General features: G+C 35.9%; 1 protein-coding gene across 2 annotated transcripts in view; it reads left to right on the plus strand.

The window, feature by feature from the left end:
• The window catches only part of CD2AP (CD2 associated protein), a 113,343-nt gene extending 97,611 nt beyond the window's left edge, over nucleotides 1-15,732 (plus strand). For both annotated transcript variants that reach the window (XM_047795340.1, XM_047795339.1), the window contains 5 exons: nucleotides 2,542-2,654; nucleotides 3,330-3,431; nucleotides 4,702-4,883; nucleotides 7,383-7,446; nucleotides 12,787-15,732. In XM_047795340.1, the coding sequence (XP_047651296.1) occupies nucleotides 2,542-2,654; nucleotides 3,330-3,431; nucleotides 4,702-4,883; nucleotides 7,383-7,446; nucleotides 12,787-12,825 (500 nt within the window). In that variant the 3' untranslated portion in view covers nucleotides 12,826-15,732. The remainder of the gene's footprint in view (nucleotides 1-2,541; nucleotides 2,655-3,329; nucleotides 3,432-4,701; nucleotides 4,884-7,382; nucleotides 7,447-12,786) is intronic.
• Nucleotides 15,733-16,290: the final 558 nt, after the last annotated feature.

A 16,290-nucleotide genomic window follows, 5' to 3' on the forward strand; every position in this document is an offset into this window, starting at 1 on the left:
CATCGATTTTTCTTTGTAATTTTACTGAAGTGTACATGTTTGTCTGTCTCTTCTAACCCTTTTGGTTTTTCCATTTTAAAACAAAATAAAACTCATTGGAAAAATTTTCTTGATTAGTTACTTTAAAATATTCTTTTGATAAAAGTTTTTTGAAAATTGAAACCATAAATGTCAGTGTATTTTTCTCCCAAAATTTGATATTTTGTTTTGTTTTTTAAAAATTCCATGTCTTCATCAGTGTGTAGAAATTAAATGGCTGGCAGAGTGACAATGTGATTGCAGGAGTTACATGATTGTCATGCATTTTATGCCGTGTGTAAAATATACTAAATCCATTGATAGCACTTTCAGCTAAATCTTAAAGTATTCAAATATATCATGAGTCCAGAATGTGCACTGTTTTATTTTACTAGCCTGATGGGCTTCAGTGGAGGACCTGAGAAAGTTTTAGAATAGTAAAGTTACTTGTCTGGGTGTTGTAGCCCCAGACTGGACATAGGGAAGGCATTTTTACATGAGCATGGTGTATAATTTTGTAAACCTTCTTTTTATTTATCTTTTAAAATTTCATTTATCTTCATCTCTTCCTATGTTTTTCTTTGTTTCTTTTTCCTTTTGCAAGTTGCTTAAATATGCATTTGAAAATAATCTCCACAGGCCAAAATGATTGGATTGTATTTTTCAGGGGTCTTTGTAGGTTGTCACTAAACATTTATCAATGTTAAAAGCAATTTTTAAACTCTTCAAACTATAGCATATTTTAAATATCTTTTAAAATATTATTTTCTTTGTTTATGACACTAACAAAAATGAGGATGTTCACATTACATAATGCATTTTCCACTAAAGCCACTGTGTCTCTTAGTGTGATTTGTTGTATATTATAGTTACTTATAGGCAGTTATCAAACAACTTAAGACAAAAATTAAACCAAGCACATTAAACTGCCTGTTGTGATGTACTAGCCTAGTGACTATATCCAAGATGGAACACACAAAGTAATCCCAGAACATGAAGATGGAAAAGAATTAACAGAGGTCAGCAGATACCTAGCATTGTCACAAAATACATTAACCTGTTCCTGATTACCTTTGTATCCTCCATCCCTTTAAAAAAACTCTCTACAAAAATTAATTTTAATATGAAAATTGATGAATAAACTTTGAGGACAGTGATGATAAGTATCTTTAGATTTCTCTTAAGAAATAACAATTTCTTGGAGTTCCCGTTGTGGCACAGCGGAAACGAATCCGACTAGGTTGTGGGTTCCAATTCCTGGCCTTGCTCAGTGGGTTAAGGATCTAGTGTTGCCGTGAGCTGTGGTGTAGGTCGCAGACGCAGCTCAGATCCTTCATTGCTGTGCCTGTGGTGTAGGCTGGCAGCTGTAGCTCTGATTTGACCCCTAGCCTGGGAACCTCCATACGCCGAGAGTGTGGCCCTAAAAAGCAAAAAAAAAAAAAAAATTCTTTAGGTTTGGACATTTAAATATTTGAAAGAAGGCATAAACTTCCAGACAGTGGCAAGGTGAATAGTGATTCCATACCTGGAAGAATAAGGCCAAAGGTATCTGCTGCCATAATGAGTAATGCCTATTGACCGTGATTAATTAGCCTTAATTTGGAATCTGGGCCAAAGGAAGATTGTAATGGTAGTGAAAGTGTCTGGAGTTACCTTTATGATTCTTATATCACTTTATAGATATCTGGGCTTTAGAATTAAAGATCAACTCTAGCAAGGTTTTCTGGGCTACTTCTTCTAGAAAAAGCAAGGGTATTATAGACCATTGTTTCAGAGACACAAACTACCTAGATTTGGCCTTTAAACTTGAATTATTGGCTCAAGGTAAGCCAGCCTTTGATGGTGGAAAAGCAAACAGATGATTTATGGAGCATTTTCCCTTAGAATCTGATTTGCCTTAGATTTATAAGTATCGTATGATTCCTGCACTTGATAATGTCAAAGCGGAAGTGCAGTGAACTCTAAACAGGCTGAGTCCCAGCTACATTATACTATGCACATAAATATGTACATAGATTAAAAACACATCAAATTATGCTCTCACTTCACATTAGGAAATGCAGTTGGAAAGCAGAAGGGTCCTGGATATAATCGAGTTTTAAAAATAATGATAGTAGTTTAAATTTAAAACAAATATGTTAATTTTCTGACATATTGTAATTAATTCTGAGTTGAGAAAGATCATGTTCCTTTTAAAAACATGAGTTTAAGATGACCACTTTTTCATACTACTACAACTTATGGTGCAGATTTATATCTCCCAGTAAGAAATTTTATTGCAGTCTAAGTCTCTGTTAGAAACATGAACTTTATATTGTTACTATATCAAGTGTATGAGATAAAGAGGATGTTAGTTTTTAAGGGTGAGTGTTGTTTTCCAAATGCATATGAAAAGCACAAGTCCACTTGTGAGTGTTAGTGGTACCCTTTTAATTTTATGGTTTGTTAAAAATCCAGAAACATTCTTTTTTTACCTTTTACAATATGCAGCTCTTAATAGATATGTTTACTTTTATTCTCCAGATCTTGTAAATTTTGATGACATAGCTTCATCAGAAAACTTGCTACATCTCACTGCAAATAGACCGAAGATGCCTGGAAGAAGATTGCCTGGCCGCTTCAATGGTGGACATTCTGTGAGTTGCATTTACTGTTGTAAAACACAGAGGGTTTAGCAAATCCAGTCCTCCTTAAGAGAAGAATGAGAGGATTTACAGCTCTGCCAAAGTTTAAAAATTAGGAAAATAGCTATACTCAAGTGGGCAAGGGTTGGTGGTATTTAAGAGATACGGGGAACAAGACCTGTTCATTTCAACAGGGCTTGGAATGGAAGGTTGCAGAATCAAAAATAGAGTTGTCTAAAGACCATAACCGCAGAGCACAGTGTCAAAGGGGGACAGGGCACCTGTGTAATCTACTCATGGAAGGACAGTAATTAGAATTGAGTGATACATAGTCTCTTTAGGAAATAATGGGTCTCTAGATGTGTATCTTCTTTTCATGCTTTCTATGCATTGCTCGGGACACTAGTAGTGCTTTGTGTTAATATATTAGCTCTTGTGCACTTGTATGCTTTTAAATTACCCAAGTAGAGAACATTTTTGTTGCTAATCAGTAAGCTGTTTTTCTGCCCTCAAGATATGCAAATATGTTATATAGCGTGAAATTATGTAACATCTCAGCAAAGGAATATCTAGAGCAGTAGCTGATGAAAACAATGGTAAAAGTTACTTTATTATCCAGATGCTTACTTCCTTTTCTTTCTTTGGTGTTTTCTGTTTCTTGATTAAAAAAAAAAAAAAAAAATTCAGCCAACTCAAAGCCCAGAAAAGACTTTGAAGTTACCAAAAGAAGATGATAGTGCCAAAGTAAAGCCATCTGAATTTAAAAAGGATTCATGCTTCTCTCCAAAGGTGAGGTGCATTGTGGTCTACGATATGTATAATTTTTAGAGGGTTTTTTTTTTTTTTTTTTTGACATCAAAATTGTGGAATTCAAGTGTCCAGGAAGAATTATTTCTTCTTTCAAGAAATACAATAATTCCTACTAAAACTAAATAAAATAATTCCTGCTAAATTTAAGTAACATCATTCTCTGTAGATCATTTTTTAGAGGAGTTACATTATTTAAAGTAATACAAGTGTTATATGTTGCATATTTTTTAAGGCACAGATTTATATACATTTGTTTAATTTCCCATGCACTCTTTAGGTCAGAAGCCATCACTTTTTTACTCCTTACATAGTTTGGTGATTGGTACCGTAATAAGCACTAAATACACATTGGAATGAACGATAGAATAAATAGATTCTTCCATCTATTACATGGTATTAAGGTCTTTCTGTCTTTCTCTCTTTCATTCTTTCTCCTTTTTTCTTTCTCTCTCATTCTTTCTCTCTCTTTCCCTCCTTCTCTGTTCCTCTCTCCTTCTTTCCCTCCCTCCCTTCCTTTTTTTCTTCCTTTTTTTGGCTGTGGCATGTAGAGGCTTGATGTGAGATCTCAGTTCCCAGACCCAGGAGTGAAACTGGTCCTTGGTGGTGAAAGTCTTCTCTAAACCCTTGCCATTTTAATTTAAGATATTATTACCACAACTGACACATATCTTATATTTGAAAAAATCATGCTTCTTCCTCAAATTCATTTCAGGGCATTTGACTGCTATACCAGTTTATCAGATGCACTTAATCTGATTCTGTCAGCTGTCAACAGTTGGAATTTCACTTGCTGTTACCTAAGTAAAATAGTAAAAGCGTGTCAGGCTATGGATTCATTTTAATGCCTCTTTTTAAAATGGACTCAGTAAATCCTTCACAATTATTTTAAGTGAAGCTCTTCGGCTGTTCTAAGTAACAGTTATGTAAGATGAAGGACCAAAGCGGTATCTTTAATAATACTGACATAGTCTTGCCTCTAGATAATCCACTAGGCAAACCATGAGATAAATCTAATGGATTTTCTCCCTTCTCTTCACATTTCTCCCAAAAACCTGTGATTACAAGTTTATTCGTTGATTGTTTGGTGGTTTTTCCCATTATGAACATCAAACTGCTTTTTGAATTTTCAAGTTTATCATTTATCTTGAAAATATTGCTTCAGTTATTTATCTCCTTGCAGTAAAAATCTTTAGAACTTAAATATAAGTACAAGTAAAATAAAAATTTTCTGTTTATTATATATTTTCAGCCATCTGCGTACCTTTCAGCACCTTCAAGTGCTTCCAAATCAAATACGGCCGCTTTTCTAACTCCATTGGAAATCACAACCAAAGTAGAAACAGATGATGGGAAAAAGAATTCCCTGGATGAACTTAGAGCTCAGATTGTTGAATTGTTGTGTGCTGTGGAAACACTGAAAAAGGATCATGGGTAAGAAGCCCTGGTTTTCTTCTTTGCACACTACTTAACACAGGTGTAAAGAATTCTTCCAAATTAGATTAAGTAAAGAAGTAATCTGCCAAATTTCTACTATGAGCAAGTTTGTTTCCAAAGAAATTATGGTTAATAGTGTCTCTCTTAGCAGAAAGCTTAAATTAGAAAACATAATAATTAGAAACTCTATTAATTCTAGTTATTCTAAATAGAAATTGGAAAGCTTGAATAAGAACATTTAGCCCAATTCTAAAAAAGGCAAATCAGTAAAAACAGAAAATCAGTAGCTCAATTATAGAATAGGTTCTAGTAGCTTGATTAATAGGAAAATGGCTAATAGGCTCATGAAAAGATATTCCATATTTGAGTTCTTGCTGTGCTACAGTACATTAAGGATCAGGCTTAGCCACATTTGTCGTGTAAATTGCAGCTGCATTTTGGATTTGACTCCCGGCTCAGGAGCTTCCCTATGATGCAGGTGTGGCCTTAAAAAAAAAAAAAAAAAAAGTTGTTCAACATCATTAGTCATTAGCAAATGCAAATCAAAACCACAATGAGATACCATATCACACCCACTAGGATGGCTATAATCAAAAATATGAACAATTACAAATGTTGACAGGGATGTGAAAAATTGAAACCCTCATGCATTATCTGGTAGGAATGTAAAATGGTGCAGACACTTTGGAAAATAGCGTGGCGGTTACTCAAAAAGTTAAATACAATGTTACCATATGACCAAGTCTCCTCCAAGGTATACTACTGAGAAAATTTAGCTATTATAAATACAGATAAGTAGAGCAGGATAAATAGTCTAGGAATACATCCTAATTTAGGTATAAATTAAATGTATAATAAACTTAGAAACTTGGAAAAAGGAAGCATTATTTAATTTAGTGATTACCTTATGGAATTATGAAGTTTATTAGCTTAGAAGCATATTTTATATCACACATCAAAATAAGCTCTAGACAAATTTGATTTAAATATTATTTTTTAAAATTATAGCCAGTAGAAAACAAAATTTACTTCCAATATAAAGAATTTTCTAATCATTAAAACCACAGAACAGTTTTGAAACTGTATAATTTAGAACTACCTTCCTTTTTTATGTATTGTTTCTTCATGAGTTTCTCAAGCTATTATTTCTATAATACTCTTGAAGACAATTTTCCTAGTATGTATCAAGACAATGAAAATGGCCATACTTTTTGTTAGAAATTTGGTACACCAGTGTATTCATGATGTTAGCTTGATTCCCATTCCTCTCATTCCCTGTCTGCACCCAAGAAACCAACTAAGTAAATAGAAAACCTGAATATTTGAATACCAAACAACGGTTATCAGAAATATGAAAATTTTAGCAGCATGGAAGTATTTTAAAATACCTTGCGAAAAGACACAATATAGAATATATATATATACATATAGCTGTGGAGTGGAAATGACTATATAAAAAGAAGGGATGGAGTTCCCGTGGCTCAGTGGTGAAGGAATCCACCTAGGAACCATGAGGTTGCGGTTTTGATCCCTGGCCTCGCTCATTGGGTTAAGGATTCGGTGTTGCTGTGAGCTGTGGTGTAGGTCGCAGACAAGGCTTGGATCCCGAATTCCTGTGGCTGTGGTGTAGGCCGGCGGCTACAGCTCCGATTAGACCCCTAGCCTGGGAACCTCCATGTGCTGCAGGAGCAGCCCTAGAAAAGGCAAAAAAAAAAAAAGGAAGAGAACACAGGTAGATGAAAACATCAATTACAGAAGAGGGACAGTTGGTTAAATTTTGTTTATTGTTTTGGTTTTTAGATTTTAATGTAATATTTAAGAAAGTAGAGAAAGAAGAATGTAAAAATCTGGGTTTTTCCATTAAAAACTATAATTTGCCCCATATTTGACATTCATTTTGCCAATATTTGGGCTGTAAGTGTGTCCTGCCTGAGAAATGCATGATAACTGAATATGGAAAATAATCTGTGAAACTTAAAAATTTCTTTATCGGAGTTCCCATCGTGGCGCAGTTGTTAAAGAATCCGACTAGGAACCATGAGGTTGCGGGTTCGGTCCCTGCCCTTGCTCAGTGGGTTAAGGATCTAGCATTGCCGTGAGCTGTGGTGTAGGTTGCAGACGCGGCTTGGATCCCGAATTCCTGTGGCTCTGGTGTAGGCCAGTGGCTATAGCTCCAATTGGACCCCTAGCCTGGGAACTCCATATGCCGCGAGAGCGGCCCAAGAAAATGGCAAAAAGACAAAATAAAAAAATTAAAAAAGTAAAAAAAAAAATTTCTTTATCTCAGATAGGTTTGCCATGGTTTTGCTGAGTTTTTAACTGTCATGTTAAATCATTTCAACTAGAGAATTTGAATTTTTCCTCAGTCAGCATGGTTATTTCCTCTAAACACTTTTCCCTATGTTCTGGGATATTAGGCAACAGAGATCCTATTAACTTTAGTCAGATATATTTTTTAATTGAAAGACTTAACAGTAATAAATACTTTGTTTTTAGGAAAGAACTGGAAAAACTACGAAAAGATTTAGAAGAAGAGAAGGCAATGAGAAGTAATCTAGAGGTAATTTCATTTTTTCCAGCATTGCTTACAGTCAGCATAGACTAGACATGTTTTTTCCCAGCCCAACGTGGCGATTGGTTCTGCTAAGATTATGCTATCCTACTTCAGTCGGACACTCCCTACTGCTTGGCAGCCATTTAATTAATCTCTTGTTGACTCCCTGTCACATTCCGGGTCATTCATTCCACAGATGTTTTTGCAGTGCTAACTCACAGGCGGTGCATGAGGCACAGAGTGTACATGAGTGATACACATGGTTCTTGCCTCCTTCAAGTGTCTAGATGTCTTGCCCTCAATACTGCTTCTTTCTTGAGCTGCAGTTCTCTTTTCTTCACAGTTTTTGTTTCTTCCTTTTCTCCCTTGGGGGGCGGTGGTGGTGGTGGTAATGGGATGGCTGTAGAGTTGCTGACTTTGGTTTCTCACTGAATTGAGTTTATTTTATAAGTGTAGTGTCGTCATCTTCACTCTGCTGACGATGGACAATTTGGACAATTTCAAGTATTTTCTTTACCTTCCTTACTTTTCTTTCATCCTCACTGATTTTGGTCTTCATTTGTGTTTTTTTCTGCACATCTCAGAGAAAGTGTTTCTTGCCTTTTTTAAGAGGCTCTTCTCATGTGTTTATTTCATACTCCTCCCTGTTTTTACCTTGCCTCATTCTTTTTATCCTATTTCTTGTGTTAGCAATAGAAACAGAGAACATGAGATTTGCCATTAAAAATCTTGAGACCTTTTTCTGGCATTCCCTCGTAATTTTCAGTTCTAAACTACATGTATGTCGGGCTTAGCAGTTTCTGAACATGGTCTCATTGGACAGCCTAACAACTTAATGTGGATTATTCCTATTTTAAGTGTCAGAAAACTAGGGTTTAGAATAATGATTAAGTCAGCAGTAAAGCAGAAGCAGCCAGACTTCAGAGCCTTGGCTCTTAGGGATTAGTTACACTGTTTGAACTTGAGGAAGTCACTTTCCTCATTTAGCTTTCATTGTTGAGATGATATGTGAAGGTATTTGGTAAATTATCAAAACTCCACTTTTACTCTTATAGCCGACATGTAACCTTTATCGGCATTCTCCCTTCTTGCAATGAAAATACTCCATTTTTTCTCTTACTTGAAAAATAAAAAGCCTCCTTTTAGCTCTAGCTGCCCTCTTGACCTGTTGTTTTCTCTTTTCATTTGGGGTTCGTCTGTCACAGAACAAACAAACAAAACTTACACTTGCAGTCACTAATTCTTCACTTGTTGTTGTTGTTGTTGTTGTTGCCATTTCTTGGGCCGCTCCCACGGCATATGGAGGTTCCCAGGCTAGGGGTTGAATCGGAGCTGTAGCCACCGGCCTACGCCAGAGACACAGCAACGCGGGATCCGAGCCGCGTCTGCAACCTACACCACAGCTCACGGCAACGCCGGATCATTAACCCGCTGAGCAAGGGCAGGGACCGAACCCGCAACCTCATGGTTCCTAGTCGGATTCGTTAACCACTGCGCCACGACGGGAACTCCCTAATTCTTCACTTTTAATTTAATCCTTAACCTCTTTGAGTTTATTATTGGCAACTCTCAAGGCTTTTCAGTTTCTACAGCCTTCTTCACATTTTTATCCTCACCACCGTTTTGGAGTGTGTCTTGGTTTATGTGACCCTGCATTCTTCTGTCTCTGATTTCTCCATCTCTCCTAACCGAGATGAGATGTTCTTTCAGTGCTGACCTTGAGCCCTTCTCTCTCTCGGCATCCACTCTTTGCTCATCTGCGAGCACGAGAGTATCATGATTAGCGTGCTGGTACATCTTCCACTGAAATTGAGTTCTTCTTTTTCCAGTCCCTTTCCTCTTTCCAGCTCTTAGTCTCCCTGGTGTTCCACTGTGAACTAGACTTAGCATGCCCTCTGTCACATGTAGCACCTTCTTTTCTGATTCTGATTTTTCTGTTTCCTTCGATGTTTGTTGCCCTTCTGGTTACGCGGATGTGGGAGTCCATTCTCTTCTAGCTCCACTCACATTCAGGTCTGTTAGCTTTCCTCCCAAACTTTACCTCTTTATTCCCACTATTTTTGTCCTTTTCTTAAGCTCTTTATCTTCTGCTTAGCTTGTTTTTCTCATTGTTAATCTTTCCTTGCTCAGTATTTTTGAGAACTTTCCATTACTTGCTGAATAAAGTTCAAGCTTTTTGACTTGGCACATGAGGTCTTTTATCTCCTGCCTTGTTTTAGTTTATCTTTCTTTCCTCACTTGCTGATCTTCAGTTGTCCCTTAATTTGTCTGAATTTTTACTTTTATTGTATTTTAAGGATTTTTCTTTTTGTCTTTTTGCTATTTCTTGGGCCACTCCCGTGGCATATGGAGGTTCCCAGCCTAGGGGTCGAATTGGAGCTGTAGCCGCCAGCCTACGCCAGAGCCACAGCAACGCGGGATCCGAGCCATGTCTGTGACCCACACCACAGCTCACGGCACCGCTGGGTCCTTAACCCACTGAGCAAGGCCAGGGATCGAACCTGCAACCTCATGGTTCCTAGTCGGATTCGTTAACCACTGGGGAACCAGCCACGACAGGAACTCCTGGATTTTTCTTTTGTTCCATCTTCTCATGTTCAAGTTCTTGCAAGGCTTGGATCAAAGAATCACATTCATGGAGTTGACCACCCGTCTTCTGATTAAAAGCATTTTTTCTTATTCCAAATGCGTTTTGCTTAGTTTTGTAAGAGATAAATATGTAATAATTGCTCCTATCACCGTTCACATTGTATACTTATTTTGCCCATCTTCTGTTTCATATTTGCCCATAGCTCCTAGCACAGTGCTATATACATATTGGATTGCTAATAAATTTTTGTCAAACTAGTAAATGTTAGAAGATGTATGTTAGAAATGTATCTTCTAAACATGTGAAATATAAATTCCCAGTGTGAAACATGATAGAAATTGAAAATTTTTAATAATGTTTTTTGACTTTCATTCCTTATTTTTTATACATATGAAAATAAGGTAAAAAGGTTATTAGTAAGAGGAACTAATGTTAAATTTGTATATATGATTTAATATCATAAAAATCAAGAGTCAAATGAATTATTTGTTTCTTTTTTGAAGAAATTTAATTTGATTTTCCCAGCAAAAACAGCTGTTACTTAGCCTCTCAATGACTGACCTATATTATAATTTTTTTGCTTTATTAATTTTTTTTCAGTCTCTTTGTCTTTTTTTTTTTCCTGTCTTTTTGCCTTTTCTAGGGCCGCTCCCACAACATATAGAGGTTCTCAGGCTAGGGGTTGAATTGGAGCTGTAGCCGCCAGCCTACCCCAGAGCCACAGCAACGCCAGATCCGAGCCACATCTGTGACCTACACCACAGCACGGCAACACCGGATCCTCAACCCACTGAGCGATGCCAGAGATTGAACCGGCAACCCCGTGGTTCCTAGTCGGATTTGTTAACCACTGAGCCACGATGGGAAATCGAGTCTTTTTGTCTCTTTAGAGCCACACCCACGTCATATGGAGGTTCCCAGGCTAGGGGTTGAATCAGAGCAGTAGCTGCTGACCTATGCCACATCTGTAACCTACACTATAGCTCACGGCAACGCCAGATCCTTAACCCACTGAATGAGGCCGGGGATTGAACCTGCATCCTCATGGATGCTGGTCGGGTTTGTTAACTGCTGAGCCACAACAGGAACTCCTGTAATTTTTTTTTTTTTTTAAAGCATAAGTTTGACCCTTATATTTACAAAAGCATACTTAATAAGTAAGGCATTAGAGTTTTAAGATCCATATATTTAAAGGAGAAATTTTATTTCCCCCCAGTTAAAAGTAGTGCTCTGAACTACTCTAACGTTAACATTATATGATGATAAGTTATACTTGAGGAGTGATTAAAAAGGACTAATGATGAACAGTGAACATCAGATACTAGAAGAGAAACTCCAGCAATGCATGTATTTGCCTGATTGCTAAATTTATGGGACTAGTATCGTCAGTAAGGAGTATTGCTGACTGCATGCAAGGTTATTCTCTCCCTGCTTCCCCCACTTCCTCTTCTACTGTGTTTTTTCCTTTATGTTTCCTGTGAATCCTTGTGCATTAAAATTGGTACAGTGGTTAGTGTATCTTTGGCATAGAGATGATAGTAGCACATCAGGCTGATGAGTGAAGGTGTTTTGGTCTCAATCCAGGCTGAAGATGGAGACTTGTTCCCATCTGGTGCTGTTAACACATTCAGTTAATAATCATGTTGGTCGAAGAATAATATCAGGAAATATCCTGGAATTATTAGCAAGCCAGTATTGAATGATTAGGGTCCCTTAGGAGATTGAGAGCTTATTGAAATTACACTTTTTGATGGGGGCAAAATGCTTATCATTTAATAATTTACTGTTTGTCGGAAGTTAACCGTAACATGTACCGTTTGTGTACCTGGCTGGGAGAGGGGAGGATGACCCTGTCAGAGAAGATAAGGTCTCCATGTTTCCACGTGAAATGAAAGGTCAAAATGATCAAAAAATTTTTAAATTGGGAAGAGAATATAAAACCTGTGCCCTTTGGAGCCTTGGACTTTACTGGTATAAGTTCTGAGCCACTTGCTGGCATGGAACCACTAACTAGCATGGTATTGAATCTCTTTGAGCCTCTCAACTTAGTTATTTGTAATATGTCAAAATTAAATAACTCCCCATAGCTACTGTGAAAATGTAATGACTTTTTCTGATTTTCTCCTTAAGTTTCTTAAATTGTGAGTTTTCGTTAAGTGAAGATCTGCCTAACAGTGGAAATATTTCTAACACACTGACTGGATTTTATATGTACGTCTGAGCTTTAAAGGCAACTTAATCTAGAACATACTATTTACAGTTGAGGAAATTGAGACCAAGTGACATTAAGTGACATACTAATATTTCATAAGCAGTAAGTGAAAAACATAGAACTAAACTGTTTAGGTCCTTTTTTAAAATAAACAAACCACATTTTTCTGTACTGCCCCGTTGTTTAGTTACAAGTATGTGTACGTTTCTTAATTTGGTTTCAGGGATACTCTCTGTTCTTTGCAGGGCTGATTTTCTTACAGATCTTTCAAATGCTCACATCATTTAGCACTGTTCTGGCTGAGACAACTGTAGTTGCTTTTTAGGTGTTGTTATCACCTGCCATCTAGGAACTTGCATTGTGAGGTTTTCTTCTGTTGAACTTTTTTTTGTATTTATTACACCATTGGAGATGAGATTTTTAAATGGAAATCAAAATCTGGAGGCTTGAAAATATCAGAACTTCATGACGGAGGATAAGATAAATAAACTCTACTAAAGTAAAGATGTTTTATCTGTTGCTCAATTTATGTTTCGTATTTTAGGTGGAAGTAGAGAAGCTGAAAAAAGCAGTCCTGTCTTGAAGTGTTCTCAGTGCTCCAGGGATTCAGAAGCAACACTATGAACTTCAACTGACTTGTTGTCTAAAAATAACGAATACTGATGTCATGATAAAGAAATATGAGTATATGAACTATTATAGCTGTAGAAAAATGTAGGGGAGGGTAAATTTTTTATATATATTTTGTTTTGCCAATATGAAAAAAAGAGGCCTTATTTCTTATGTGCTGGGATTGCAAACTTTTTGTTTAGTTTGCTTGAAAATACTACTGAATCTGTATAAAGGAAAAAAGTTCACAATAGTTGTTTTTTTTTTATTGAACTTGTAGTATTATTTTTAAAGAGATCTATACTATAAATATGGTGATATCTTTACAAATAATCTGTAAAATATACTATTTGAGAGGGACAGGTTAGCTTTATAGTAGCGGTAGTCACTACTTTTCCCCTAATACATAAGGGATATAAACTTTGTATGTATATATTTTTTATGTTTAGCTTCTTACCCAGGATTACACTGTTGTGCCTGTTTGTTTGCAGTGCTGTTTATACTTTGGGTGATGAGATAGGAGTTTCCTAGCTACAAACCAGATTACTCACCCATGCATACAGTAATAACTAATGAAAGAAAATAATTTCTACAGCTGAAATAATCAAAATAATTCCTTCAACTTTTGAAATATTTTATATTGCTTGCACTGTAGGATTCATAAAAGGAATTTAGTTTAAATGTATTGGATTGTCAAATATATTGGGGAAGATGTGAGCTCTATTTTAGATTCATTAGGTTTAAGAAACTAAAAAAATGTCAATTTAACCCTTAACTTGTTGTGCCTAGAAACTACAGCACATAGAATATGCAAACACCAGCCTTAATGCTGTACTTCTCTGCTTATTTTACAGGCTCAAATATTACTCATCTCATGGTCTTGTGATTTAATTCTTTATGCCCCTCCTTTTGATTTTAATAATGGTAATGTTAGAAAAACAAAACTCCAGTACTTTCAGAACTTCAGTATATGGTTTCATACTTTGACAAGTTATCACTGTAAATACTCAGGTTTTACATTGTGTAATTTACCTAATAGACTAACTGGTGGAGATATTTTGGCTGTCATTTAGGTACCAACTTTATAAAGAGTGTTTAGTATATCATAAAATGTAATATTACAGCTTATTTAAAACCAAATATATTTGGCCATATTCGGAAGAGCAGTTTCTTCAGAGTCACTTAGGAACACTTGAATGTTTTCAAATGTTATCTACAGGTAATATGTCTCAAATATGTGGGTTTATGTTAAAGAAATATGATTTTTTATCTGCAAAAAAAATAGATTTTAAGCTTCATTACAAATGACTTTCAGATTTGGGGTACCAGCTATCATGCTTCCATTTTGTGTTATTTTAAACCACCAAACCAATATTTTTCCTTTACGGTTTAATCTTATAATACTGAAATCTGGTGTTAATGAAAGTTTGTCATATTGTTTCAAATAAAGGTGAAATAGAAAATAATGGAAACTCCAATACATAATTACTTACTGTTAAATTCACAACTTAAATTCGTGCTTTTGGGGAAACCTGATTGGGCATTGAGTCTGTATATTTAGCTCTTTAAAGTACTTGGGCTCTTCGGATGAGGTCACTGTTGAACAAAGTTGTTTATTCCTCTTCTAAAGTTTTAAAATACTTGTCAGATGAATGATTTCCTTTTGAAATAAATTAGATCTTCTTTTAATATGAAAGTCCTTAGGTAAAAATAAAAAGTGTATCCTAGAAATCATTCTCCAGCTTTATGATGGGAAAATCTTACCAGGTGACCCCTCTCCACCCTAATAATGGGGTAGGGGAAGGTTCCAGCAGATTTCAGGCCACCTTAAAGTTTATGTTGGTCATTTTCACACCAATGCATAAAATCAAGAGGGTCATGAATACTGAAAGACATTTAAGGTGTTTGCTTGTGTTCTCTTCAGTCAGAATTGAAAAGTAAAGTACTTTATCTCTATTTCCTGCCATTGACCAAATAGTAAAGAAAACCAAACAAACTCAAAGGGAAAAATGGTTCCTTTAATCTAGCAATTTACGTATTTGCTCTTGATATGGGAATTTTATTAATTCCTGTTTATGAAGCTCATGTCACAAAATGGTATGTAATAACAGTAGCTTTTACTTGGGGGTAAATCTTTTCTCTTATTTTAATGAATGAGTATAAATGACCGACCAGAGGTAAACAGCATGGCATCTGTCATTGCCACATTGTTAGTGAATGTGTCATTCAGGTTTGCTATTCTTTGAAACACAAAATATTACTAATTTTCCTAACTTCGTTTCAATATTAGGAGTATTGTGTGTGTGCGCACGTGTGTGACCACTAAGCTTGGTCATACTACAAAGCTGTTACCTCTTTACAAAATCTACATCTGAAGATAGGAAGAGAAAATGGGCCTGGTGTAACAGAGGATTCTCTTTTTATGCTTCTTACTCTGATCACAGGAAAAAACCCAAGTGCTCTCTGGATGTGTTGGTAAACATTTTATGCTTTGCATTGATGCTTGGAAATGTATGAACAGAATGAGACGAGACAATCAGTTCAAATCAGAAATGAGAAGTGTTAACATTTAATGGCCTTGTTTTGCTGTAGCAATAAAATGACCAAGTGCAATGAATGACTTGATTTAATAAAATCATCTTTTAAAAGTTGCTGCTATGAATATTTTTAGCCATAAAATTTTACCCTTGTTATAGCCTGACTTGCCTTCAGTAACTATTGTGTAATGCAGTTGGTATTGTGATATTCTAACATTCCAAAAAGTAATAATATATATTTATGGGGAATTAAAAACAGTATACTTCACTGACTTGTTTACAGGTGCTGTAAAAAAGCATGCTTCTCCCTCAAAGAGAAAAATTAATAAAGAATAGTATTGCCAGTTGTGTCCGTCTTTATTGATGATTTTTCATTAACTTCAGCATATGCTTATTGCAGAGTATGATGAAAACTATTTTATATGACTGAGTTTTCCAAAGAAAAGAAACAATGTAAATAGTAAAATGAAAACATTAAAAGTTCTAGACCTGTGTGAAACTTTCTGAATCTTGAGTCTTTTCTTTTACCTGGAACTGTGAGACAATCCTGCCTCACAGGATTATTGAGAGAATCTGAAATAGTTTACATGAAGAACCTTATGGAGTGCTTGCCAAAGAGTAGATTTTTTAAAAAACGGAGGCTGCTGGTCTATTCTTTGAAGCATCTTGCAGTAATGCATATTGTGTAAATTAGGCAGGTGAGATTAAGAGAAAGACATGGTGTGTCCTCTCCCTTTGACTTAATATAGCATCCCTTTCTTGGGAGGTATTCTCTTCATTTGTGTTATATTCAAAATGGAGCTGAGCGTACTTTGCCCAAATTGAATTACTGAATGAGAGACAGATTTTAAATATTGGAAACCAAAACTAGTCTGAGCATGGAAGCTCCCCACATTTACATT

Source organism: Phacochoerus africanus, chromosome 9, assembly GCF_016906955.1.
Source record: "Phacochoerus africanus isolate WHEZ1 chromosome 9, ROS_Pafr_v1, whole genome shotgun sequence".
Classification (NCBI taxonomy): Eukaryota; Metazoa; Chordata; class Mammalia; order Artiodactyla; family Suidae; genus Phacochoerus; species Phacochoerus africanus.